The sequence below is a fragment of the Myiozetetes cayanensis genome, unplaced genomic scaffold, assembly GCF_022539395.1.
Source record: "Myiozetetes cayanensis isolate MyiCay16 unplaced genomic scaffold, myiCay2020 scf36, whole genome shotgun sequence".
NCBI classification, from domain to species: Eukaryota; Metazoa; Chordata; class Aves; order Passeriformes; family Tyrannidae; genus Myiozetetes; species Myiozetetes cayanensis.
The window spans coordinates 137,953-163,204 of NW_026087588.1; the positions used below are offsets into that span (position 1 = coordinate 137,953).

General features: G+C 45.1%; 1 protein-coding gene across 4 annotated transcripts in view; it reads left to right on the top strand.

Annotated features, from left to right (window-relative positions):
* STAG1 (stromal antigen 1) overlaps window positions 1-25,252 on the top strand; it is a 155,231-nt gene that overhangs the window by 109,637 nt on the left and 20,342 nt on the right. For all 4 annotated transcript variants that reach the window (XM_050328118.1, XM_050328117.1, XM_050328120.1 and 1 more), the window contains 11 exons: window positions 1,504-1,583; window positions 4,010-4,117; window positions 6,175-6,289; window positions 7,408-7,525; window positions 8,624-8,727; window positions 11,369-11,461; window positions 11,581-11,670; window positions 11,843-12,046; window positions 14,470-14,540; window positions 19,162-19,249; window positions 20,420-20,500. In XM_050328118.1, coding sequence (XP_050184075.1) covers window positions 1,504-1,583; window positions 4,010-4,117; window positions 6,175-6,289; window positions 7,408-7,525; window positions 8,624-8,727; window positions 11,369-11,461; window positions 11,581-11,670; window positions 11,843-12,046; window positions 14,470-14,540; window positions 19,162-19,249; window positions 20,420-20,500 — 1,152 coding nt within the window. The remainder of the gene's footprint in view (window positions 1-1,503; window positions 1,584-4,009; window positions 4,118-6,174; window positions 6,290-7,407; window positions 7,526-8,623; window positions 8,728-11,368; window positions 11,462-11,580; window positions 11,671-11,842; window positions 12,047-14,469; window positions 14,541-19,161; window positions 19,250-20,419; window positions 20,501-25,252) is intronic.

The following is a 25,252-nucleotide window of genomic DNA, read 5'->3' on the forward strand; positions in this document are numbered from 1 at the left end:
CTGCTCTGCAGGCAGCAGAGAAGATCCCCTCCCTTGCAGGCTTTTTCCAGGGATGTAGAAGGAGTTTTATACCTGTGTGCTTACTCCTTTGCATGCAGTTGGTTCCCTCCCTGTGGTATCCTGGAGTGTAAGATACACTTTGAGGGAGTACATGGAATTCCACTGAAACATGTGAGACCAGTATCTCTGGCTGCTCTTTGTCTTGATGTTGTGTTGGTTGCTGATCCTTGGCCAGCACCATAGGAAAAATTAGGCATCAATTTTTTGTCTTGTTCATACACAGGATTTCCTGTTTGGAAAGTTGTTTCACTGTGTCTCTTCACGGACTTCTCACAGTCTCTAAAACTGTCAGGATAAAAGTTAAATGTGCCAAATTCCTCAGGAACTTACTGCGGTTGATAGGGGCCCATTCAGTCACAGTGACAAGAAGTGTCTCTGCAGCCCTGGTGGTGTTGGGAGGTGACACTTGGGACAGCCACGGTGCATTCTTCACATACAGATCCAGAATTTCAGTCCCCTTTGGCCTTTAAATGCCTGGAATAGTATAGGAAAGGTCCTGATTTGTTCTGGTGATTTTCATTGTTGTTGCCTTACCCTTCCCTTGTTTCTTTACCAGTCCCTGACTTCTATTTTTTCCCATTCCAAAATGTCATGTAGTACCTAGGCCTTCCTGAAGCAAGTTAAACCAGAGAAGTCAAGTTTTATTTGGCCCATTTTCTTTTCATTAACTTGATCGGTCAAGCAAAGAGCATCAGGACATCCTGAATGTTTATAGCTGGATAGAAATTTTCCCCAGATAGGAAGGACAACATGCACTAATCACAGCTATTTTTGTGCCAGTAAGCAAACTGAAACTAGGCAGAAAGAAACCCTTAGGAGACTTCTCATAACACCAGGGCCCTTGAAGTTCTAAAATCATTAGATGGGACTGCAAAGTGGTGTGCTTGTCTCCACTGGGAAGAGTGCAGGAAAATACAAAATCAAACCATGGAATTTTCTACTTCCCTAGGGAAGATTTGTAGTGTAGTTCTTGAGCTCAGCTTCAAACCTTAGGATGTAGCCTGGTGTAAAGGTCACCACTTTATAGGCAGTTTGCAATGTGAGTGTTCAGTTGTGATTTTCTTCACAGGATTTCCAGATATGCAGCATTCCTTGCTCTGAAATGCTTTGGTTCCAGGGGAATGGAGTGGGGCAATTTTTGTGCTGTTGTCCAACCCAAGGGGTTTTCAGGGCAGAGCTGTCCAGCTAACCCAGCCCAGAGTGCTTCCACTGCAGGGTGCCCTCCTCAGCTGCTGGGGAGCACAGCTGGCTCAGGACAGCCTAAGCAGCTGTCCCTGCCTGCTCTGTGGGCACAGAGCTGGACTCAGTGTACATGGGGTGGGCTCCTCTGGCAGCGTCCAGCCGAAACACCTTTCCCCCCAGAGTGACTATTTGTAAACTCTGGAGTTCTCCTCTGGTAGCTGGTTGTTTGTGTTGTGTCCCTGACGTGACATTCCCTTCCAGGACCGCATTGTGTCCATGACCCTGGACAAGGAGTACGACGTGGCCGTGGAAGCCATCCGATTAGTGACGCTCATCCTGCAGTGAGTACTGCTCCAAATCCCCTGTTCCCCTGGGAATCACCTGGGCCAGCAACATTTCACTGACTGATTGCTTTGCTTGTGTGTTGAAGGGCATTTCTTCCCTTACACTTGGTATGAAGTTGAACTGCACACGTGGTAATAGGCGACAGGAAATAAGAGATTCTGTCTTGTGGAAACACAGTAGGCAAAGGATGAAAATGTTTTGCTGTGTTCAGCTGTTGGTACCTGCCAAGGGCTTTTATGGCTTTTACCAAGGGCAGAATGACTGTCCTCCCCAAAGCAAGTGTCTGTGGGTCCTGTTTGCTAAAGTAACTCAGTGAAGATGCAGCGTGGGGAGATTTGTGGGTTCTCTGGCGCAGCTGGAAAGAGAGGACCCAGAAAGTGACTTCCAGGCCCTTGCAGGGCTGAAGTGGCTTCCCTGAGCACAGATCCAGCCCTAAAGCCCCTTCCCCCTGTGACTGACCCAGCCTGTCCCCCCAGGCTCGTGATGTGCTGCTGGAGGAGCCCTGCCCAGCTTTTGGGATTATCCACTGAAGGAGATCTGTTTGATAAACAGATGCACAGAAGTTTTGCTTCATATTTTGTCCCCAGTAGCTCTACTTTGAAGAACATTTTTGGACATGCAGAATTTGGATGAAAGATTACAGTAGCTTTTCCTCTCAATGAAGAGCTCTGGGCTTCTTTTTCTTATTTATGAGTCACTCTGCTTTACAGAGGTTTGACTTGTAATATTGGGAAAAAATGAAGTCTTGCATTTAAGGAAATACAACAAATATGATCAAAAATGAGATGTAGAGCACTCCTATTTCCTACATTATTAGCAGCATTTGGGAACACAGTTATAAGATTCAAGGACAAAAATGACCCAGTGCACCTTTTATTGTCCACTGGTTGCATGACAAAAGCATAGCTAAATGCATTTAGCACCAAAAGGGTCTGGGTCACACTGGTGAGCACAGGGCAATGTTCTGACGGGCAGATAACTCCAAAAAGGTGTCTGGAACAATCCTGGTGGACAGTGACCAATTAAACTCATGTGTAGTGTGAGGCCAAAGGATGTGGAGTCCTGCTAAGGAAATGTTTCTGATGAATTCTGAGAGAACAAGAACGGAAGCAACACTCCTGATGGTGACAGTGCTTGATGTTTTTATGTCATTGATAGAATATAATTGTTCACAGCATTTCTCAAGAATGCTACTGTAAAATGGGAGTTTTTCTGAGTTTCAGAAAACTCACACAAAATCTGCCTGGAGCTCAGAAGCTGCAGAAGCCCCAACTGAGTCTTTTACCCAAGACAAAGGTAAAAGGCAGCCTGTTCTTGTCAATAAATAATTACAGAAAATAAACTGTTCATCCTCTTTCATGAAGCACAGCGGGGCATGATCACATGCAGCTCCTGGGTGTTGAAAGGGAAGTCTGCCTGCACTCAGACAATAAGCAGTGTACAAGGGAAGGCAGTTTATTGTATCAACATTATTGGAGCTCCAGCTGCCCCCCTGTTCAGCCCTGAAGTGGCTGTGTGTTGGTTTTTGGGGATGCTCAGTGCCAGGTCTCTGTCCCCACGTTGTGATGTAGCCTGGTGCCCATATCCAGAGCATTTCTGTGCCTTCTCCCATTGCTGAGACACTTCATCCACCTGGTCTGGCCCTTTCAGCAGCTGGAATAGGGAATATTCCTTCCTACCTCCCAGGCCACCTCCTGTCCCGCAGCAGGAGTGTGCAGAGTGTGCCATGGAAAGGTTGGCTCCTGGGCATGGAGCAGACTAGGAGGCTGAAGCAGGTTGTCCCAGGCCCAGATTTCAATACCTTAACCATTCAGAGTTTTGATAGCAAGCAGACATAGCTACAGAAGTGAACAAGTTTAAGCAAGGAATTGCATTTTCCCCGTGGGACGCTCTAGAACAGATTGCCCGGGGAAGGGGTGGAATCACCATCCCTGGAAGTGTTGGAAAGGCCCGTGGATGTGGCACCTGGGGACATGGGTTGGTGGTGAACATGGTGGTGCTGGGTTAATGGTTGGACTGATGAGCTTAGAGGTCTTTCCTAACGTAAATATTTCAGTGATTCCAGGTTTTTAGTTTACTAATGTTGGATGAGTGTTTGGCATCTTCAATATTTATGGTTACTGTGATGGTCTAAGGAATGAGCAGGGTGGGATTTGGAAGCAGTGATTCTGATTTTTCCATAGTATTATTTTATCTCTATGTTGCTACAACTGGGAGATGGAAATCAGACCAACTTTCAGACTTACAGACCCTTTAAATACCCCTGTGTTTGGAACTTGAACCAGAGATCCTTGAGGTCTGCGTTCACCCATTTAGGATTTTGTGGGAAGGAAGTCAGTCTGTCCAGGGTGAGCTGTGGGAGGGGAGGGTACGGGAGTGAAACATCTGCAGAGGTTCAGGTGTCGCTCTCTGGCTCTTGCAGTGGGAGTGAGGAGGCTCTGTCCAACGAGGACTGTGAGAACGTCTATCACCTCGTGTACTCAGCACACCGGCCCGTGGCAGTGGCAGCTGGAGAGTTCCTGCACAAAAAGTAAGTTCCACTTGCCCTGCAATAACACCAGGTCTGTGAATGCTTCCTAGACAGGTAAGATCAAAAGGCAAAGCAGCAATAGAGTGAAATATCCCAACTTAGCAAATCAGGTATTTAATTGAAACCAGAGATTTATTCTCTTGTCTAAAGTCAAGACCTAAAGACTTGAAGAAACTGAATTTACGTTTTTCTTGCTCTAGAATTACTGTTGTATGATGTATTTATGTGGGGCCTACATGTCTGCCTGATAGACAGTCGTCATTTCTACCAAGCTTTAAATCACTTTATTTCAACATAGTGAACTTGAGAGAGTTTGATGTAGCAATAATTACAAAGTTTGTTTCTGAACTCACTGACTTCCCCTGCACCCTTTCCCCGTGGTTCTGTTCCCATGTGCCCACTCTGCCAAGGGAGGGGAGCTCCCTTTTCCCTGGCTGTGAGTCACAGCACATCAGGAACTGTGACCAGGACACTGCCATAGCAGAGGGGTAACCTCTTCATTTTAGGTTTTGCAGTAAAAAATATTTTAGCAGGAATTTTATTCTTTCCCCTCATGGTTATGACATTTAGAGTTCTTTAATATGTGTATAGAGAACCCAAGTTATCTGATCTTTCATGCCAAGATACAAACAGAAAAAAAAAAATACATAAAACCACCCATTTTCCTTTGCCAGTGTTCTAATTTTCTGTGGATTTAGAAGTCCACATTGTAATTGCAAGATTTTAGTGGTGGAATTCCAGCTTTGTGATGAGGTATTGTCTGTTTCAAGGAATCATTTACAAAATTCAGTTACATTTAGTTTCCTACATGACATTTCACAAGTTATAGGAAAGGGTGGGGTTCTTTTTAGAAACATTCAGTGAAATTACTTCGTTAATCAGCGTGTGAGAAAATAATTTTGAAAAATGCCTCGAAGGTAAATGAGGGCAGGTCTGCACCTTAATGCACTCAGGCTAAAGACAAGGCTTTATCCTGACTTTTCTTTGCAGGATACTGTGCTGTGTTCTGTGGATGTCTCTCAAGGTAAAAGGCAGAGATAAGATTGCCCCGTTCTTAACAACTCATTTGCTTTGCTTTCTGCAAAGTTAAATAAGTTAGAATCTCTTGGAGTCATTTGAGGTGTGATGTATTTCACCTGATTTTACGCATTTCACTCTCATTTTCTCCATGTAAGCTCTTGTTAGACCTGCTGTCTGTAGTTAGCAAAGAGAGCCAATAACACAGAGCTCTCTGACTCCTGAGGGGCACATCCTGAGGTATTGCAGCACCTGCAGGGGGCCCATCTCTGATCTGGTGAGGTAAGCAGGGTGACAAGGGGATGTCTTTGCCTAAAATACAACATTTGAGTGTAACTTGCCCTCTCTTCAGTGAATTATAGCAGTGAAATCAGAATACTCTGTTTCATGTTCCAGTTTGCTTTGTGACTGTGGTTTCCTTGGAAAAGCCAGGAACGGTTTTCAGACTTCTCCAGGTGACCCCATCACTGCAGTAACTCTCAGTGGGCACAGCTGAGAGCTCCTTCAGCTGTAGAGTTGGAGCACTGAGAGGGGTTTGGGTTTGACATCAGGAGCTCAGTGCATCATTTACCTGTAAAAGCCCCAAGCCCCAGCCAACCCTGGCCTTGGCTGTTCCCTGGGATGGCAGGTTTGATCCCACCCTGTCCCAGTCATGGTGAGCACGGCGAGGACACAGGCCCAGCTCCAAGGCACTGCTGGAGGAAGGGCCACCACCACTGTGGGGCTTGAGAAGATACAAATGCAAAACCAGACTGATGATGCAAACATTGAAAACTCTGCAAAACCCTTCAATATAAGTATGTTGTGGAGAGCTTTTTGCTGTGGAAATTCTTCCAGCCCTGTGAAGGGGAAGACCCTGAAGATGAATCTGTCTCTCCAGACAGGCAGAGGTCGTGCTCTCTTTCCCCTGAAAGAGGTAGTGGAGATACTTCCCGTGTGTCTTATGAACAGTTCTAGTGTGTCAAGAGAGAATGCTCATTGTTATTGCAGAAATGACATTTGTTGTGATAACCATGAGAGCTCCTTTTGCTTATTTTCAGGCTGTTCAGCAGACATGATCCCCAAGCTGAAGAGGCTCTAGCAAAGAGGAGGGGGAGAAATAGTCCAAATGGAAACCTTATTAGAATGTTGGTTCTTTTCTTTCTTGAAAGTGAGGTAAAAAATTCATTTTAACCTTTACATGGTTAATAAAACCTGGAACTTAAGAAGTGATTTGTCATCATACAGTATTAAATTGTCTTTCTTTTCGTATTTTCAGAAATACTGTAAGCCCTTTTCCCTGCCCCAAGTGTCCTTGTCCATGAAGCAAATTCAGCTGCAAATCTTAGTGGTTTATTGTGGTTTATTTAGCTCGTGCATGTCCCCGCTGTCCTCACTGCACTGCTGTGGGGAAGGGCTGCCAGGGCTCTTGGTTGCACACAAATGGAAAGGGTACTTTTTTTTTTTTTAGCATAACCATGCAAGGAGAACACCCCTGGAGTTACTCCTTGTGGAGTAAAACAGTTTAGACCAGGAAGGAGCAAAAATTGCGGAATATCTCAAATTAAGATTAGAATCCTAAATTAACTCAGAGTGGGAAGGACCTCAGGGGCCTTCGAGCAGAGTCAGCTGGAGATGAGAGGAGCCCTCCAGGGCTTTGAGCATCCTGAGAACATTGGAGGGTGGAAATGCAAACAGATGTGGTGACGTGAAGTGTTGGATAAACACACCCATAGTTTGTGTCTGTAGACACAACAGGGAAGTTTTATGGGAGACCTACTGATAGTAATTTGGGGGAAATGGCAAGGGAGTGGAGGAAAACTTGGGAAGATAAACTGTCAGGTACAGGATGTTCTGAAGATAGAGGGGGAAAGGTTTGAAAATTACACATTTGGTTTGGTAACAAATAGACTGAAAGAAAGGAATACAAACCAAATACATCAGAGCTCAGTCTCCTGTCTCACCACCTCACCTCTTTCTAATGCAGTGAGAAGGTGAGCAAAGGTCACCTTCTGGGCCAACACTCTGAGAAAGCAGTTTTCTCAAGCAGCCTAATGGAAAAGACGCTCAGTTTAGATTTATTCCATTTTCTGTTAAAACATAACCCCATTGCACTTGTATCGTTCAGCTGGAAGAAAACCTTCCCAAAATCTTCCCAAGTTAGATTCCAATTGAATTTTCATTCCAACTACCATAAGATACATACCCAGACACTCTTCATGCCCAAATGACTGGGGAGGTTGTAGAACTGCTTGTACCAGCTGCTGTACTGATGGTTGTCTTGGGTTTTCTAGTTGCATGAACATGCAGCCTATTTGGTGGACAGCTTGTGGGAGAGCTCCCAAGAACTGCTGAAAGACTGGGAATGTATGACAGAACTGCTCCTGGAGGAGCCAGTCCAAGGAGAAGAAGGTATTACCTTAACCTTTCTGCCTTATTGCTATTGCACAGCATTGTTAATTATTCCTTAAATACAACTGTCACCCACAGTGAAATATCTTTGTACGCTGTGGTTTGTTTAGAAAGCATATTTGAAGAAGATTTGAGTTTAATCCATTTTTAATGTACGTTGCTTTAAAAGCAGCGATTTGTACTTTATTTGTACTCTGTTTTTCTTCTTGTGAAATCTGCTGTACTGTGGTTCCCTAAAATTAAAGGCTAGGACTTCATTCTGTCAGAATGTTTAAATAATTAGTGCATACATGAACATTTCAATAAATTGAAAAGCTAATACAATTTTGAATAAACAAGCACTTCAGGTGGTGCTGGTTAAATCTGGGGCTTTTCCAAACAGTGTGAAAACCCAGTGAGTTCTCCAGAGTTAAAAAAACTAAGGGGATTCTTTCACCATTAGTTTCAAATTCCTGTTGCTAATAATTTGTGTGTGCAAGGTGGCCAAGGAGGTTGGGGGCAAAGAGTCCCCAAGGGCAATGAGTGTCATCCAAGATCCTTTATGATCCTCCATGATTCTCCTGCTTCAGGGGCCTTCACAGGGTTTGGTGGCTGAAAAATCTGGGTACTCTTCCTGCTTCCTCAGCAGGAAGTGAAGTGATGTGCTCATCACCTCAATGCTTCAAAGTGTGGCCATTCGGTATCCACCTGCTACAGTGGGGCCATTTAACAGGGCAATTTCCCAAGGAAATCAGGCACTTTGGTTCTTTGTGTCTGCTTAGCCCAGGAGGGTCTGATCCTCCACAAGTACTTGCCAAAGGACAGAAAATGTGTAAGACAGTGGCAGTGACTGGTGTGTCGCTGACTGTCCTCCAGGACACGCTGTATTTTGTGGATCTTTATCATATTCCCCTTCATTCATCCTTCCTCCCAGACTACATTTCACTGGACTTCTCTCAGTTCTACCACAAGCATTTTAAGATGCTGTGAATGGGAACTCAGAGAGGAAGCAGGGAAGCCCTGATAAATGTGGCAGAAGGAGATAGATAGTCCCCGGTGTCCCCTGTGCTGTCCTCCTGCACCCTGTGCCGTCCCTGAGCTGTCCCTTTTCCCCTGCAGCAATGTCGGACCGGCAGGAGAGCGCCCTGATCGAGCTGATGGTGTGCACCATCCGCCAGGCCGCCGAGGCACATCCCCCCGTGGGCAGGGGCACGGGCAAGAGGGTGAGTGGGGCCAGGGACACGGGCAAGAGGGTGGGTGGGGCCAGGGGCACCTCGGGCCTCTCTGGGGCTGCTGGTCTGCGATGCCACGTTCTGACGCATCTGGATTAGACTTCGATGATGCTGCTGAAACTGCCTCGTGGCAACCCTTCTGAAGGAAAACAAGAAATGGGATTCCTGGATGTGTTTGGGTTTTCCTTTGTTTCTTTGTTCTGTTTTGGGGTTTGCATTGCCAAGTCGAGCAGTATAAATTTCCAGCCTGACAGTCAATTTTAATGATTTTTTTTGAGATGTTCTATTTATCAGACCCCTGGCTTATACTTGTAATGTACCCACATGCACAGCCCTTAGTGTTAAATCTGCATTAGAGTGGAAAGGGCAGAGCTTGGCAGCAAACAAGATTACCTCTCCCTGTCTTCCATGAAATGGAATGTGCTGCTAATGTGGACATCAAATTTGCAGAAAAGCCAACAGTATCTTCACCGTGAGAGTATTTAAGCACTGGAAGAGGTGCTGGGAGTTGGTGTCCCTTCCATCTTTGGCAGTTTTCAAGGTCTGACTGGACAGACCCTGAGCATCCCAGTCTGCCCCCTGAGTGGGCTCTGCTTTGAGCTGGAGGGTGGGACTGGAATCAACCTGAATGTACCTGTGGGCTTGGGTTTCCATCCCTGCCTGCCCCTTCCATATATCTTCTAGTGACTGTTTGAGGATCAGGATTCCTACGGCTGGACAGGCACTTTTACGCCTTTCAGTGTAAGTCACAAGGTCAGGGTGATACCAGGCTCTGAGCTGTATTCTCCAGACATAACATGGCCCCAAGGACACCCAACTTCCCTGATTTTTATTTTTTGTAGTCCTCATCTTATTTAGGATAAACTAAAATGGAATAAACCTGTGTGAACACATGGTATTTCTGTTAGCTTCTGTTCTGAATCATCATAACCAAAGTCACAGATTTAATAAAGGTAAAATCTGGAGACAGAGTTCCTTATTGTTAAACTAAATGCAGTTACTTAACTTGTTAATTTTTATATACCAAAAGCAGAGTAGCTTCATGTCCAGAAACAGCATCTCAGGAAAGGCTCCAAGAAACCATCAGTTTAAACATGGTTTATGTACCTTAATTTGAAAAGCATGTTCTAAGACATTTCTAATTTATTAAAACATTTGAGCATGAAGAGGGAATCTGTGGAAGCACTTAGTCAAATTTACACAAATTTAATCCTGTGTTACCAGACCTGTATTGTAAGCACATTTTTTTGTCTCAGGCTGCAAACCCTTCTAGCAGGCAAAGTGACCTTTAAATTTAAAATTTCATGTTTGTATTTTCTGTTTGGAGCACCACATAATGCCACTGTTCACTTTCTCAAGAGATCTACAGCTCAGTTCACTGAAGTTCAGCAAATTGCTTAATCTTAGATTTTCGATGTCTGTATTTCTTCAGAGCTACATAAAACACATCAATAAAATTAATGTCACCTTCTGAAGGCTGATCTAAAGAGCCCCAAGGTCACCCTGGGGGCCCAGGTTAATCCTGGCCCCAGGGAACAGCAGTATTTGGTGCCAGAGCAGGGCTGGGCTGTCAGGGGTGGCTGGTGCAGGGGCTGAGGCTGAGGCTGCTCCGTGTCCACCTTGGGCCACGTGCTCTGGAAAGGTTTCTTACCCTGCTTACAAACCCGTTGCTCCTCACCTCCATGGCTGGTTTGGATTCCTGCTGACACAATACCCGTCACCCAAGCACGTGTTTTGTTTCCAGCTGCTCCTGCTCCCTTTCAGAGGGGGTAGGTATGATACTGCTGCTTTCCAGTGAGCCATGAGTGGTGGGATGGTAACTGCAGGCATCTCTGGCTTGTCAGTGGAGGTTTGTCGTGTCTCCTCATCTCACCAGCTTATTCTGACTTGAAATGGAAGCAGATTTCTAATTAAGCACTCACCTTCTTGTGGAATAGTTTCACCTCTGACTTCAGCTTGTAACCCTTGTATGTGAATCATTAGCTGATTCGAGCATTTTATTCTCATGATTTGTTTTCAGAAGTGTTCTTTCCTTTCTGAAGCCAGCTCTAAGCTTTCCTGAGGCATGTTTGGGTGATTGTCTTGCTCCCTGTTCCCAGGTGGTTTTACTGTGACAGCATTAGTGCTGTTCGTCTGTCCCGGACATTGGTGATGAGTTCTGGGACCTTGGATGTACCTTCCAGATTAGAGATGAGGCCATGAATCTGCTAATGAAAAATCACTGTCACAGTGTGCTTTGGATTTGGTTTTCTTAATTATGCTTCAGTTCACCCTGAGGTCTTACATTAGCACTTGGTGTAGTGTGTGAAAGCCACAGCTTGGAAGCAATAGCAGAACTTCCACTGACTTGGGATATATTTGAATGCCAATCCTCAAGAGGTGCCAGTGTGTCAAAACAATATCATGCTGGGGGATATGATATTATCCTTTTCAGTCACGGCTTTTAGGATGGGTGGTCCTCCCATTCAGTCACTCTTCAGCCCAAATGCGTTTGAGTTATTTGTTCCCTCTTCTTTTGATTTATTCAAATTACACTTGCATGGATTTTTGTCTTTAATGCAACGTTTAGAAAAATTAAGGAATGCCATAGGCAGAAATTGAACTTACTGTAGTTATTTTTGATCACTTGCAGGTCTTGACAGCAAAAGAAAGAAAAACTCAGATAGATGACAGAAATAAATTGACTGAGCATTTCATTATTGCACTTCCCATGTTGCTATCCAAGGTACAGTTTTCCACAAAGTAACTCTCCCTGGGATTTACAGCTGTCTTTAAGCTTTCTCAGTTGGAGTGCAGGAGTTTGGTTTCACTTCCCTGTTTCTGTGTTGTGTCTGTGTGTTCCAGTACTCTGCTGATGCTGAGAAAGTGGCAAACCTCCTGCAAATCCCTCAGTACTTTGATCTGGAAATTTACAGCACAGGCAGAATGGAAAAGGTACAGCACCCTGGGGGCTCTCAGATCTGGCATCCCCATTCCAGGCTCCCAGAGCTGTGCCTTCCTGGCACAGGGACGATCCAACCCCCACTGGGATGGTCTGGGAATGGCTTTTGCTCTGAGTTCCACTGCTCAGGTGAGGGGAAAGCTGAGCTTCTTTTCTCATCTGCAGCATCTGGATGCCTTACTGAAGCAGATTAAGTTTGTTGTGGAAAAGCACGTGGAATCAGATGTTCTGGAAGCCTGCAGCAAAACCTACAGCATCCTCTGCAGTGAGGAGTACACCATCCAGAACAGGGTGGACATAGCCCATAGCCAGCTCATCGACGAGTTTGTGGACAGATTCAACCATTCCGTGGAGGATCTGCTGCAGGAGGTTTGTTCTCTTCACAGTCATTTGGTTAATTCCCTAAAATATGCCATAATAAACTGCAGAAAAACGTTCTGACCAAGCCATGAATTTGTCCATCTGAAGATGTAGAGCAGCAGCAGCTATTTTGTAATTATTTGGGGCTGTTTCTCCATGTAGAAAATCCCTTACACTGGCCATTAAGCCTGAAATCATTGATGCTGTAAAACAAAAGACTACAGGACAATCCTGCCTCTGAAAATCTACTCTAGTATTTAAACAGCCCAGATAAGAAAATAAGTGGGTGAAAGCTGATGAAAAATGCAAAGGAAATTGCATTTACATTAACACTTGTGGTGATTCCAGTAGTCTCAAATAGCAGGCAGCAAAATCAAGGTTGGATTATGTTTTGAAGGGAAGAGAGGATTTAGTAAAATATTTATAATGACATGTTAAAAGAGCCCTGGTAAGAATGAAATAAAGATACAGGTCTAAAACCTGGAAGTACCTGGGATTTAGTTGTAAGAATTTATGCTTCAAAAGGCACAGAATACATTAAATAAGAATAGAAACCTTACTCAGTTTTTCCTCCTTTGCATCAATTTAAATTTGTGTAGCATTACTTAATCTGTTTTAATTCTCATGCTCTTTAAACATAACGTGAGGGCTGCGTAGATCTTGTTCTTCCTTTGCAGTCATGCACTGCCCTGTGGTGGATGCCTTTAATTTTTGATGCACACTGAGGGAAGGTGAAGCTGCAGTCTGTGTTTTAGAATGGCATATTAAAGGAAATACCCCTTTGTTTTGTGTTTTTATGTAACTTGGCACTCACAGACGCTGTGTCTGTGCCTTGTCACCTGCAGAGCAAACACCATGTTTTGTTGCTGCCCGAGTGAACAGGCAGTGCCTGCAGGAGGCAGGGCCTCAAAGCCCAGCGGGGCTGGGGCACCACTGTGCATTCTTTCCCAAAATCCACTGGCTTTGCTGTTCACCTGGCTGCTATTTCAGTACTTCCTTGTAAACTGCTAAGCAGAATGTGGGAAGACATTGCAGGATTTGTGCTCCATCGCTACCTGTGTGTGTGTCAGGGGAACCCTTTCAGCTCTTTTGGCCCGTGTTTTCATAGCCCTGGGTTTATGGAGTTCCTCTGGCCAGCCAAGCCAAACACTGCAAGACAAACCTTGGGGAATCCGTTGTTGACTTGGGTGGCAAAAAGGGCTGAAGCTGCACTGGGAGATCCAGCTCAGAGCCAGCCCAGTTCTCCACACCGGGTCACTGTAAATAATGGTCTTGCAGAGTCCCCTCCCTTTCTGCCTGTGCTCCAGAGATACCTCTGACCTCACCAGGGGCAGTCAGAGCAGGGCAGTGAGAACCTGGGATTCAGAAGTGACTTCCCAGCAGCTTCTCAGGAGAAATGAGCTTGGAGAGAAAACCGCTTTCCCTGCAGTTTTCCTGGACTGGACTCACGGAGGGACATGGCCCAGGGACACCAAACTCCTCCTGGGGTGTCCCGGTACTCCAGGAGGAGCAGAGAAATGCAAATGAGGGCTTAGGATCTCTGTGGATATTCACTTCCTCATGAGAGAGGGGTGAGGACTGAGGCTTTCAGAGAAAAGCTGTGCCTCAAAGTCATGTGAGGAATTAAGTAAGAATTTTAGATCTCTAAGGAAAAGTGAGTGCATAGGTCAGATGTGGGACATAAAGATGCAGAGACAGAGCCAGGACAGAAGTAGGGGAAGGCAAGAAAGAGGATTTAAAATTATAACCTTAGTATTAGTCTTTGTTGAGTGATACTGGTATGAATAATTAATTTTAATAAGTCTATTTCATCATTTAAAGACATTTTAAATGAAAAAATTTTCGTACTGGTACCCGAGGAAGTATCTCACTGCTTTATGGCTTCCCACTGGGCTGATAATGAGTGAAACATTGACTGGCAATTGCATCTGAAGGCAGCAAGATATCTTAACTTTAGGCTTTTAGACAGAAAAAAAAATAACAAAATGAAATGGAGAAGAATTGTTTTAAGTGGGTTTTCAGTTTCAGAAATTTTCTGGGAAAAATTGGTTTTGGAAGTATCTTATTTCCACTTGTTTGACTAAGGGGATTTGCTGTTCAGTGTGCATAAAGTATTAGGATAATGATATTGTAGCATGTTAAAAGCTGACCAGCCCTTTTTGTAAAATAAGAAAGAACTCAGAATTTATCTTGGAAATGATTTCCACTGCCACAGGATACTGGTTTGGATGTTAACACGGTGATGATGCTTAACATAGTCAGATGATCTTGCTTATTGTTTAGTGCTGTGTACCGGTTACTTAAACGTTATGGGATCTAGATGCCAGTCATTGGAACACTTGGAGTCAGTTTTAGTGTCAGCATAAACCCTCAGAGGAGCTGCTCCTCCCTGCAGTGACAGACTCTCTCCATGGATTTCCTTTCCTTTTCAGGGAGAGGAGGCTGATGATGATGACATTTACAACGTGCTCTCCACTCTGAAGAGGTTGACCTCTTTTCACAAGTAGGTGGTTTTATTCCCCTCTGTTAATTTTCTCCTTTCAGCAAGTACCAGTAATGTCAAGTGTTGGGAAATGAGAAAATATATGGCCTGAAATATGAAGTGCAGGATGATTGGTGTGGTATTTGTCAGTGTAACTGTTTGGATTAATCTGAGTCCTTGCTTGGATAATGCCATTGCATTTGCAGATTTGATTTGCAGGTGGCACATCTTGCCTTGCACTGAATGTTTTTGCACTCTTGAGTATCTTACTGAAAGTGCTGCTCCCCTGGGGACAGACAGTGCTCAAGGGACACTGGCACCAAACCTGTGCTTTGAGCCTGAGCGTAGGACAGCCCTGCAGGAAGTGTTTCTCAATGCCTTTGAGGTATTTCTCCTCAAAATTAGAGAATTAATTAGTAGCAGTAATAATAATAATGGCTTATGGTGAGAACCTGGAAGATGCGTTTTCTTCCTGCAGTTGAATTGTTGGCCAAGTTTAAGTATGTGGATTGCACAGAAACTCCTCCCCTGAGCACAGACCAGCTCTGCTGGCTCCTGCTGCTTTCAGAGCCCTGGGCACCCTCACAACATGTGGAGCAACCTGGAGAATTCCACTTGAACTGTGAATTTTGGAGCACAAAGACCTGACCTTCCCCTCTGTCAGCTGTAGGAAGAATTTATTCCTGGGCAGCGTGGAACAAACTCCATGTGCGGGTGGCTGAGAGCCACCAATCCTTTCTTCCTTGTCACAAGGTGTGAGAGGACCTTCCTTCACTGCCTCTTCTCTACAACTTGTTTTCAGTGATTTCATTTCTTTTTCTGTGCTTAGTCTTCACTTATCTTGCATCCTGCAAGGGGTCACTGTATGAAGTGATTCTGAAACCATTTCTACTCTTTTGTTTCCATTCAACAGGAATCCCACAAAGATCATTAAATCGTTACTCATTTCCATAGTGCAGCAGCCTGACACATGTGCAAATGAGGCTTTCAGTCTCCCTGGTAACACTGGAGCCACTTCTGCTTTCCTGAGACGACTGATGAGAGCTCCAGTTCACATTCAGGAGAGAAGCACAAATCTTAAGGCTTTTCCTGAGAGTCTCACATATATTTTTTCCACCTCAGGGTTACAAATCTGTAGGGAGTTAATTCAGCCCATAAAACCAGTCTTGTTGAATAACACACAAATCAGGGTAGGGGACATCTACTTCTACCTTCACAAAACAGGGAAAAGCAAAGAATCCCAGCTGAAAAGCAGTTAATGTGTCATTCCCCAGCTGATTTGTGATTTATGATTACAGCTCAGTGAGAATTTCTAATTAATATCTGCTTGCATATAAAGAAATGGTGAAATCTTTTCATCACTGTGCTGAATGTTGCATGAGATGTGATTTCTTTGTGCAAGAAAACAATTACACCATCCAAGACAGAGCTTTTGCCGCTCCCTGAGCTCTGAGGTTGGGATGTTCAATGACAAACACTCACAGAGCATTCTCGCCTCAGAGGCTCTTCCCTGGGACTGTCATTGTCTGTCAGCAACTGGGAGCCAAAAGAAATTAAACCAGTGGAAAGGTGAAATCACAGGCTAATAGCTGCTACCTTTCAGATCTTCTAAAGTGCCCTGATAAAATAGTTGCTGGGGCTTGAAAAAGAAACAAGTCCCTGTCTCCTTCCACTGAGAGAAACACCACTGGACCTTATCTGTGCTTCTGTTTCCTTGGTCACTGCTGCTGCTGCTGCTGCTGCTGCTTCACACTTTAGGAAAAAGAAGACCAGCAAGGTGGAAAATACATGGTAAGGGATTATGAGAAAAGCCTTCCAGACCAAAAGCTCCTGTACTGAGCTTTCTCAAGCCTGAGCTAATCCTCTTTCTCAGAGGGTCATTTCAACAAAGGGCTCCCAGAACACTCTTTAATTCATGTCTTTCCATCAGACAAGGATATCAGTATTCCAATACAAATGAAGTTCATCATTTAAACATTTCCTTCCACATTTTCAGAGTACAATAATAAATTTTCTTGAGATCTTCTGAATAGAACCCCTGGAGTATCCACTTGGGGTTTTTTTTGCCAGACTCTCATAGCTTTTTTTTTTTTGTCCTTAAGTACATGGAGACATTTTTTCTATACTGACTCCAACCTAACTCAACTGTAAGAACTCTCCAGGTAAAAACACTGTGTGTGTAAGTGTGACCAGCCAGGGCACTTCCCAGACAGGTGAATCCATAGTCAGATCAGCACATCCTCTCTTCCTTTTTTAGAAACCATTTCCTCAACCTTTTTTGCAGTAGTTGGTCAGTGCGTCCTTCAGACTGAGCTACTCAGCAGTTTGTTATATCCAGAAAAAGTAGAAATGGCGAGAAGTGAAACCTCGCCAGAGGAATTAGACTGTGTCCAGCACAGCTGCTCAAAGCCCAAGGTAGAGCTTTTCTCACTTTGGGCCTCTTTAAAAAGGGAAGCAGTTTTGTGGGTGCAGAGATCATGTCTTCAGAAGGAAACTTTTCTAAGCTACTTCTTGCCATGCATTGAGAAACACTGTGGAACTGGTGCCTTTCCTTCAGCTGCCAGCTGTCTGGCAGGATGTGTCCCAGCAGACAGGGCCGGCCAGAGGGATGAAAACAGCCCTTAAATGAAATGCTGGGCCTTGTTTTCTCTGCTCCATGAAGAGCCTCTGACATGGAAGGGACTAAGGGAAAATTCTGTGGTGTGTGAATTTTCATCCTGGGAGCTTGTGTGTCAGCCTGAAGCTCTGAGGGAATTGTGTGGTGTCTGGGTACCTTTTAACTGTTGTGTTGATTGCCATGAAGCTCAAAGGGGTACCAGAATAGGCCCAAATATAATCTGGAGGCTCTTTCTGAAGGAAGTTTATGTTGGAAAGCCCTGTGCAGCTTGCATACAGTGAGGATTTTGGAGCTCTGGAAGCTGCAGAGCTCAGCCTGAGACGAGCTGTGGGGCCTTGGCCCCTCCGAGCCCAGAGCTGTCCCAGGGCTGGGGCAGTGGGACAGGGCCCTGGGCCAGCTGCCTGACAGGGAGTCTGCCAGGAAAGGGCAGGAATGAGGCAGCTCTTCCTTCCAGATTCTCTGTGGGATAATCTGTGCTGGGATCTGCCTTTGCACACCAAGGAGACCCTACTGCTTTAATTACAGTGCTGTAATTAAGGAGGGACCGCTCTGCCCTGCTGCAGCCCTGTGACTTGCTGAAGCAGCATCTGTGTGCTTAATGTCACCTGGCAGGGGCACTTCTCTGACACCTGTAATTTATCTATTAAACGTTTTATTTTAGTACTTCACAGACCATCTAAGTCTGGGAAGTATTTTTACTTTTTTTATGGCTTTATTTCCAGTATTTTTAAAAAGTTTTCCTGTTGTTCTATTCATGGATTTGAATTTGAACTCAGGATGCACCTTGGCTTAGTGACACAGGCCTGGAGTGCAAACTGCACTTGCTCTCAGCAAAAGGGCATTATTGTTGGGCAGCCTTTATCTGTGACATTTCCCAGGGCTGACACACTCCAGAGTGGGAAGCATTTCATGCCTGGGGCTTCAACAGGATCTGGACATTCCCAGCCCTGAGTTCATCCTCTGTCCCTTTCAGAAGCAGAGAGTTATTCTTTCTACCAGAGCAGGGCAGGTAAGGATTCAAACCGAGCCAGGCAGCTCCAGAGCAGGGCAGACACCAGGGCTGGGCAGAGTGAGCATATCCTGGAGATGGAGGTGCTGGCTGGGGGGAGCCAGAGCCCAGAGGCTGCTTCATTTAACTTAGACTTGCTAGGTCAGTCTCAGTATCCCTTCTTCCAGGTGAGTATTTTAATCAACAAGTTTCTGATTGTTCTGAGGTGGTTTGCTCTTTTATAGACGTATTATAAACTTCTAAATTATCTGAGTTTAATTGCACTGCAGAAAAATGTATTAAACCTAAATTTTCTTGTGAGGGTATTTTTATCTTTCAGGCAACCTGATGTTGTGCAATTTCTTCTGTATTTCTCATTTCTGTATTAAAAAACTGCTTTATGAGCTGTTGGGGTCTGTAAGGCTGTAGAGTGTTTGTTCCTAATATCACTTGTGTTCCTCTCACTGGTGCATCAGGTTGGTGCCACTGAAATGTGAAACAATGAATGGGGGTAGCAGCACCTTTTCTGTCTCATGTACATCTTGTAAGTCGTGCTGTCTCACTTCACGTAGTTCAGGATATTTAAGATCTAGTGATAACGTAGGTTATTTTTTCCAAAGGAGACAGCAGAAAAATATATGTTTATTTTGCTTAAAGATACTGCCCGACTTTGGCCATAGTTTCTGCTGCAATGTCAGAGAAGAGTTTCCTGGAGTTCTGTCAGTGCTCAGAACCAAAGAGGAAAGATGCTTTAGAGGCAGCCCTGGGGAGGAGCTTGTCTCTGCACTTCAGTAACCTCTACAGATGTGTGGAACGTAGAGAGTTTATCTCCTCCCTACAGAAATCCCATGAAGTAAAACACTTTTCTGGATTATCAGAAAGCTGAATTTCTGCTTTTAGGCTGGTGTGAGCTGCCTGATCAGCAGCCTGGGTTGTGTCAGCTGGACAAAGCCCAGAGCTCTCTGGGCTGCTCCTCCTGGCTGGGCCGGGTGTGTTGGGGATCACAGCTCATCCCTGTGTCTCTGCTCTCCTTCCAGTGCTCACGATCTCACCAAATGGGACCTGTTCAGTAACTGCTACAGATTGCTGAGAACTGGAATTGAACACGGAGCAATGCCAGAACAGGTACAGCAACACCTGCCCTGCACATTTGGCTTTCAGTTCAAGGCTTTAAAGGGTCTGGCTGTACAGAAATTCAGAAGATTAATGCACTGCACTTTGGTTATTTATGGAAACCAGGGAGTTTGGAATGAACTTTATTTTGTAGGCAGGCACTGACTACAGGAGGTGAAAATTCTTGGATTGTTGAGCTGCTTCCCTCCCCTTTCTCATCTGTAAAGTAGGGAACAATTAATGTTCCTGGCTGGGAAAAGCAGTGCACAAATCATGGTGTTTACACTGTAAACCTTGGCTGCCATTGGAATTACCACATGTGATTGTTGTGCACTGAAGGTAAGGTGGAAGCTTATGAACACTAGGAAAGAACATCATCCTAGTTCTGTTCTAGTGAACAGATCTGGGACTTTGTTTCCTCTTAGTTCAGTTTTAGTTTCAGATGGATAAGCACAGAAACCATCTTATGTTCTCCCAGGACTCCAGTTTAAGCTGTGGGATTCCTACTCCAGCATTTAAGCACATTTTAAGTTCTAATTTGATTTCAGTTAGAAGATAGTTGTTAATTCTACCTCAGATTCATTTATGAAAAGAAGTTATAAATTCTCATGAAATTCAGTGTTAAATATTTTCCAAAAGGACCCTGATGAGGAGGCATTACCACATGGCATGTGGAGGTCACGGCTCTGAGCTTAGGAAGAAAGTCCTGAAATCTGAACTCTCCTTAATATTTCTTCCTGCAGACTACTCTAAGGAGTTTGAAAATTTTAGCACCTAATGGAGAGCTGAAATGTTAACGAAACACCATGGATGCTTTAATGGGTACCACGAGTATGAGCCTGGTCTTCTCCATGACACGAGTTGTATTTCCTTCTTTTCTTTTTAGCAATTGGGCCACATGTTCATGTGACAGTGGGACAGATTTCTGGGCTGGTTTAGCAGTGAAGCCTGATTTAAACAGCTGCTTTTGAACTGAGATACATAGATGATTGGTTGTACCTCTGTCCCGCTGCAGCATGTTGTTTCCCAACATTTCCACAGTGGTTTGTTCACCTGTAGCAGGCTGGTACTACCTGAGAGCTGCTCCCCTCTCTTGACCCCAAAATGCATTATAAATTTTTGAAACACTTCACTGCTGTGATATTCCCAACACGTGGATTCTGTGTGTTCGTCCTGTTACAGATTGTTGTCCAGGCACTGCAGTGTTCCCACTACTCTATTCTCTGGCAACTGGTGAAAATCACCGAAGGCTCCCCTTCCAAAGTAAGTAGAGTTTTTGGTCATACACATTTTACTATTGAACGTCACATGCACACGTCTGAGCCGTGCAAACAGCCTTTATCAGGATTTTATGGCAGCTGATTTTTACATTTTTATTGCTTGAGATAATTAATGCATTTATTGTGAGTCCAGCAGTTTGCATAACTGATAAGTGATGTTGGCCACACTGATGAATAGTTGTAAGAAATACTGGTGATGTGTAAACCACAGAGAGCTTAATTTTTTTGTGTAGTTACCTTACTTACCTTTTAATTGCATCTTTTATGTTGCAGTAGAAATGTAAGGTACTGGCAGGAACCATTGCTAATAAAAAGAAGTGCACACAAGTGTAATGCAGGCAGGACAATGGAACATGTAACTTGTTTGTTAGACTGAGCTTCTCCAGGACCTTTCCTTAGCTCCTGTCTCACCCACAGGCCAACATCCTGTCTTTTTAGAGCAGAAGTAATACATCAAAGTAAAATGGTATGAGAACTGAAGGAATAATTGTACTTCCCCATCAGCATCAAAAAGAAAAGGATGTTCTACTAAAATGAAACTAAAATGAGCATTTTATGCACATAAAAATGCATTGTAAATTCTTAGAGTTATTTTGAATGCTGACCTGTATTGACATTTAAAAATAGCTACTAGAAAAAAAGAATAATTAGTGTTCTTTCTTCTGGCTTTCATTCCCATTTCCCCCTGCAACCTCTTTCTTGAGCAGCAGGGCCCACCTTGCCTTGCTCTGGGTGCAAATGCCAGGACACAGAGCCTTCAGTGGGACTCCCATCTCCCCTCCCTGCACGTCTCCAGGTTTTGAACTCAGGGCAGTAAATTGCTGCAGTCCAGCACACATGGTGCAGAGTGAGAGCTGTCAGCATGGGAAAGAGTTTCATGTTTTCTTGTGTCTAAATTACAGCCAAAGGAACGTCCTCACCATAACCTGCAGCTGGGACTGACGCAGAGCATCTCCAGCAGGCCGTGCCACCAACTGGGCATTGCTGGGGCTGTTGGGGTGGGACCAGGGGGCAGGCACACTGAAAGAGGAGAAGGCCTTTATTTATTTCAGTGGCTGGGTTTTGCCTGTGGGCAAGTTCAGTGCACGTGTCTGGCTCTGCCTGCTTTTCCATAAGGTGCATTGGTATGAGACATTGTTTTATGAGGTGAGTGCAGAATAGCCTTGATCTCCCTGGGATTTCTGACACTGTCCTGGTCCATGTGAGACAGAATAAAGTTCATTGGAATGAGCTCTATGTTCAGGAAAGACATTGAGGTGCTGGAGCACCAGTAACAAGGCTGGTGAAGGGACTGCAGCACAAGTACTGTGAGGAGAGGCTGAGGGAGCTGGGGTTGTTGAGCCTGGAGAAGAGGAGGCTCAGGGGTGACCTCATCATTCTCTACAACTCCCTGACAGGAGGTTGTAGCCAGGTGGGCGTTGGTCTCTTCTCCCGGGCAATCAGCAGTAGGACAAGAGGGCACGGGCTTAAACTCTGCCAGGGGAGGTTTAGGTTGGATATTAGAAAGAAGTTCTTTACAGAGAGGGTGATCAGGCATTGGAATGGGCTGCCCAGAGAGGTGGTGGATTCACCGTCCCTGGAGGTTTTTAAGATGAGGTTGGATGTGGCACTGAGTGCCATGATCTGGTAATCACAGTGGGGTTGGATCAAGGGTTGGACTTGATGATCTCGGAGGTCTCTTCCAACCCAGTTAATTCTATGATTCTGTGATTCTATGAATGGACTCTGAAGGTTCCTCAGGAATGGCCTTTCCAAGTACAGTTCTGCTTCTGGAATCCCCCATGGAAATGGGAACTACCCTGGCCTAGAGAGCTCTTACCAACCTATTCTTTGGGGTTTCACCCCACCCTACAAAATACTGACTGAGTGCTTGGTCCAAGGGAAGCTCCGTTCACTGCCCTGCAGCCCCAGCTGTGCTCACAACAAACAGGGTGGAGAGACACCACAGACTTGGGGTGACTGGAGCAGTTTGTTCTGGGGGGTTTTCTATCAAACTTTCGTTGTAGTTTGTTTGATCTGCACTCTATCTGTCATTTCATCCATCAGGAGATCATTTTGCCCATGGCTGGTGTGTAAGCCATGATTTAGACTTGGAAATGGGCAGGCATTAAAGGGGATCACTTGAGAAGTGTGGGTAGACAAAGGCATTAACACCAGCAGCTCAGGAGGAAAAATGGTGTCTTTCATGAGAATTTTTTAGGTATTCAGGCTTTTACAGGACCATTTCTGACCCAGTATTTTCATATGTAGGTCCAGCCAGGTTTCTAGTGTTGCTTTGCTGTACTATAATGATCTGGGGCTGGGCTGTAGCCTGAAGTGGTATCTTTACTAGACCAATGGATAAAATTGTAAAAAGTAGAGAGGCTTTGGGACACACGGGCCTTTCAGTTGTGAGCTGAAAGCAGAGGATTACAAAGAAAACACAAGCTAAGAGCAGTTGCTTGGTTTCTGTTTAGATACAAATCAGGTAAACTCTGAAAGAGAAGGAAAAGGTCATTGGTAGCTCTAGGGGGGTGAGAGCAGGGGAAGGTGAGGTGGTGAGAATTCCTGAGGGGAAAGTGGGAGCTGGGAAGTGGGGAAGAAAGGAAGGAAGGAAGGTAAAAGATGGAATGCTAATGGGGAGAAGGGAATTTATAATGTCATAAAAGTAAGACTTTGTTTTTCTGTACCCCACAGATTTATGAATTTTTGTTCCCAGGCTCATGTTTAGGAGATGATTTCTTAGGTTTCCCTTAGGCATTGAGGCTGAGAGATCAGAGATGGGAGGATTGATTTGTGAGAAGTGTTCATGTGCTGCCAGCTGGGTCATTGTGTGAGCTCCTGCTGGGAGGAGGAGCTGCTCTGTTTCCCATAGTCAGGTCCCACTTGGGCATCCAGTGCACAGGATAAAGTGTATTAACATTTTGGGGTTGCCAGCGCAGCAGTCAGGGGTGGGAACAGGTGCTTGGTTTGGTCATGGCAGGCAAATATTGGCAAGGTTTACATTCCTGAATCAGGGGTGCTCTGCATCCAGCAGGTGTCATTTTAGTGCAGGGAGTTTGAAGGAGGGATGGGGTGCGGGGAACATTTCTTTCCAAGTGAAACTGTCCTGGGCATGAGCCCAAGCTCAGGCACATGAATTGTTTTCTGAGACACTTTCCAGTGCAGCTGTTGGGCAGGGTTTGGATTTGGGCTGCCTGCTGGAAACCAGGTTTGTTGGACTGGAGGCTTTGTAAGCGTGGCAGGGGAAAACTCCATGTTTGTGGTTTAGATCAAATCAGGGTCAGGTCAGCTCTTTGATTTATTACCAGCACATAACGAACCTGCAGTCAGAGCAGCACATCTCCAGGGTGAGTACCAGGCAGAGAGCAGTGAACCAGGACACTGGACACTGATAATGCTGCTGAGCACCCACAAATGTCCAGCTGCCCTCAGCTGGTCCAGGGCACTGCAGTCCCCTCCCCAGGACAGACAGAGCTTTTGTTTCCCCAGGTGTTACCAGGGGGGTGCTCTGCAGATTCCCCCACGCTGGGTGATGCTCTTTGGGTCACAGCTGTGATCAGAGAGCTGAAGAGAGGGATGCCACCATCAAAATGTATCAAAGACATTCAGTAGAAGGGGGATAATTATCACTCCAAATTCTCTGCCCAGTAACAAAGATTCCACCAGTTAAATGCAGCAGAGAGTTGGGGCAAAGTTACTCCAAGACTCTTTTTCAAGGTAGCCTGTGGAGAAAGGGGTGCACTGAGGAGTCACCTTGGTGTCTGAACTCTGAAAGGAACCTTTGATTACTAAAGGCAGGTTGCAGCAGGTAAGGGTGAAATGTGTAAGCCTTGAAATACCCGCAGTCTAATGCTTGAATCTTTGGTGGTCCATGTTCAAAGGAGGTTGAGGCCGGGGCTGTCGGGGCTGTCAGGGGCAGACTGGTGCTCTTGGAGGGGAAATAGTTCATCCTGTGGCGTTTGTGGGAGCAGTCTATTGTAGCCTAGAGAAAAGCTGTTCCTCAGGGGAAAAGGGGTTTGAGGAGGGTTCAAAGGAAGCTGATCCTTTCTCAGCAGGAGAAAGATCTCTTGTCTGTAGATCTTGGGGAGCAAGTACCTCTAGAGGTAGGAGACTTGGAGATTAACTCATATTAGATTTCTTCATGTCTTCAATAACTCCAGGTACCCAGGACCATTGGGCACTGGACATGTGTGTAATGAAAAGGAAATACTTGCAGAAGAACAGAGTCCAAAAACTTAGAGCAGTAACCAAAAAAGCATGAACAGAAACATGGAGAAGAGGCAAGAGAGAGGTCAGAGGGCTGTGAGTGAGCAGGAGGCAGGCTGGCCAAAGGCAGGGCTGTTACAGTGTGGTGAGGAGAGGGGAGTTAGAGGGCAACATGGTGACCTGGTGGCTTTTCATATTTATATGGGCACAGTGAAAGGTGGCTCAAAAAGCTGGAGGGAAGAAAAGTTTCCCAAGGTGCAGAAGGTTGGACCATGTTCCAGAGTCATGCTGGAAGCTGATGGCTTTTGGGCCAAGCTGGAGAAGGGTGTTAATACTGCAAACTGGGACCGCAGAGGAAAAGCAGTGGAAAAACAGGGAGAAAAGCACTGGGTTTGGTAGATGAACATAGCAGACACACAGCATTTCTAGATGTCCTCAGTGGAAAAAAACAAGCTTCAATTTAAAGCCAGAAAGTAGCTGCAGAGTTGGAGACACCAATCTTGGGAGCAGTTGTTTGGTTTTGGGTGGTGGCAAAGACACCAGTCCC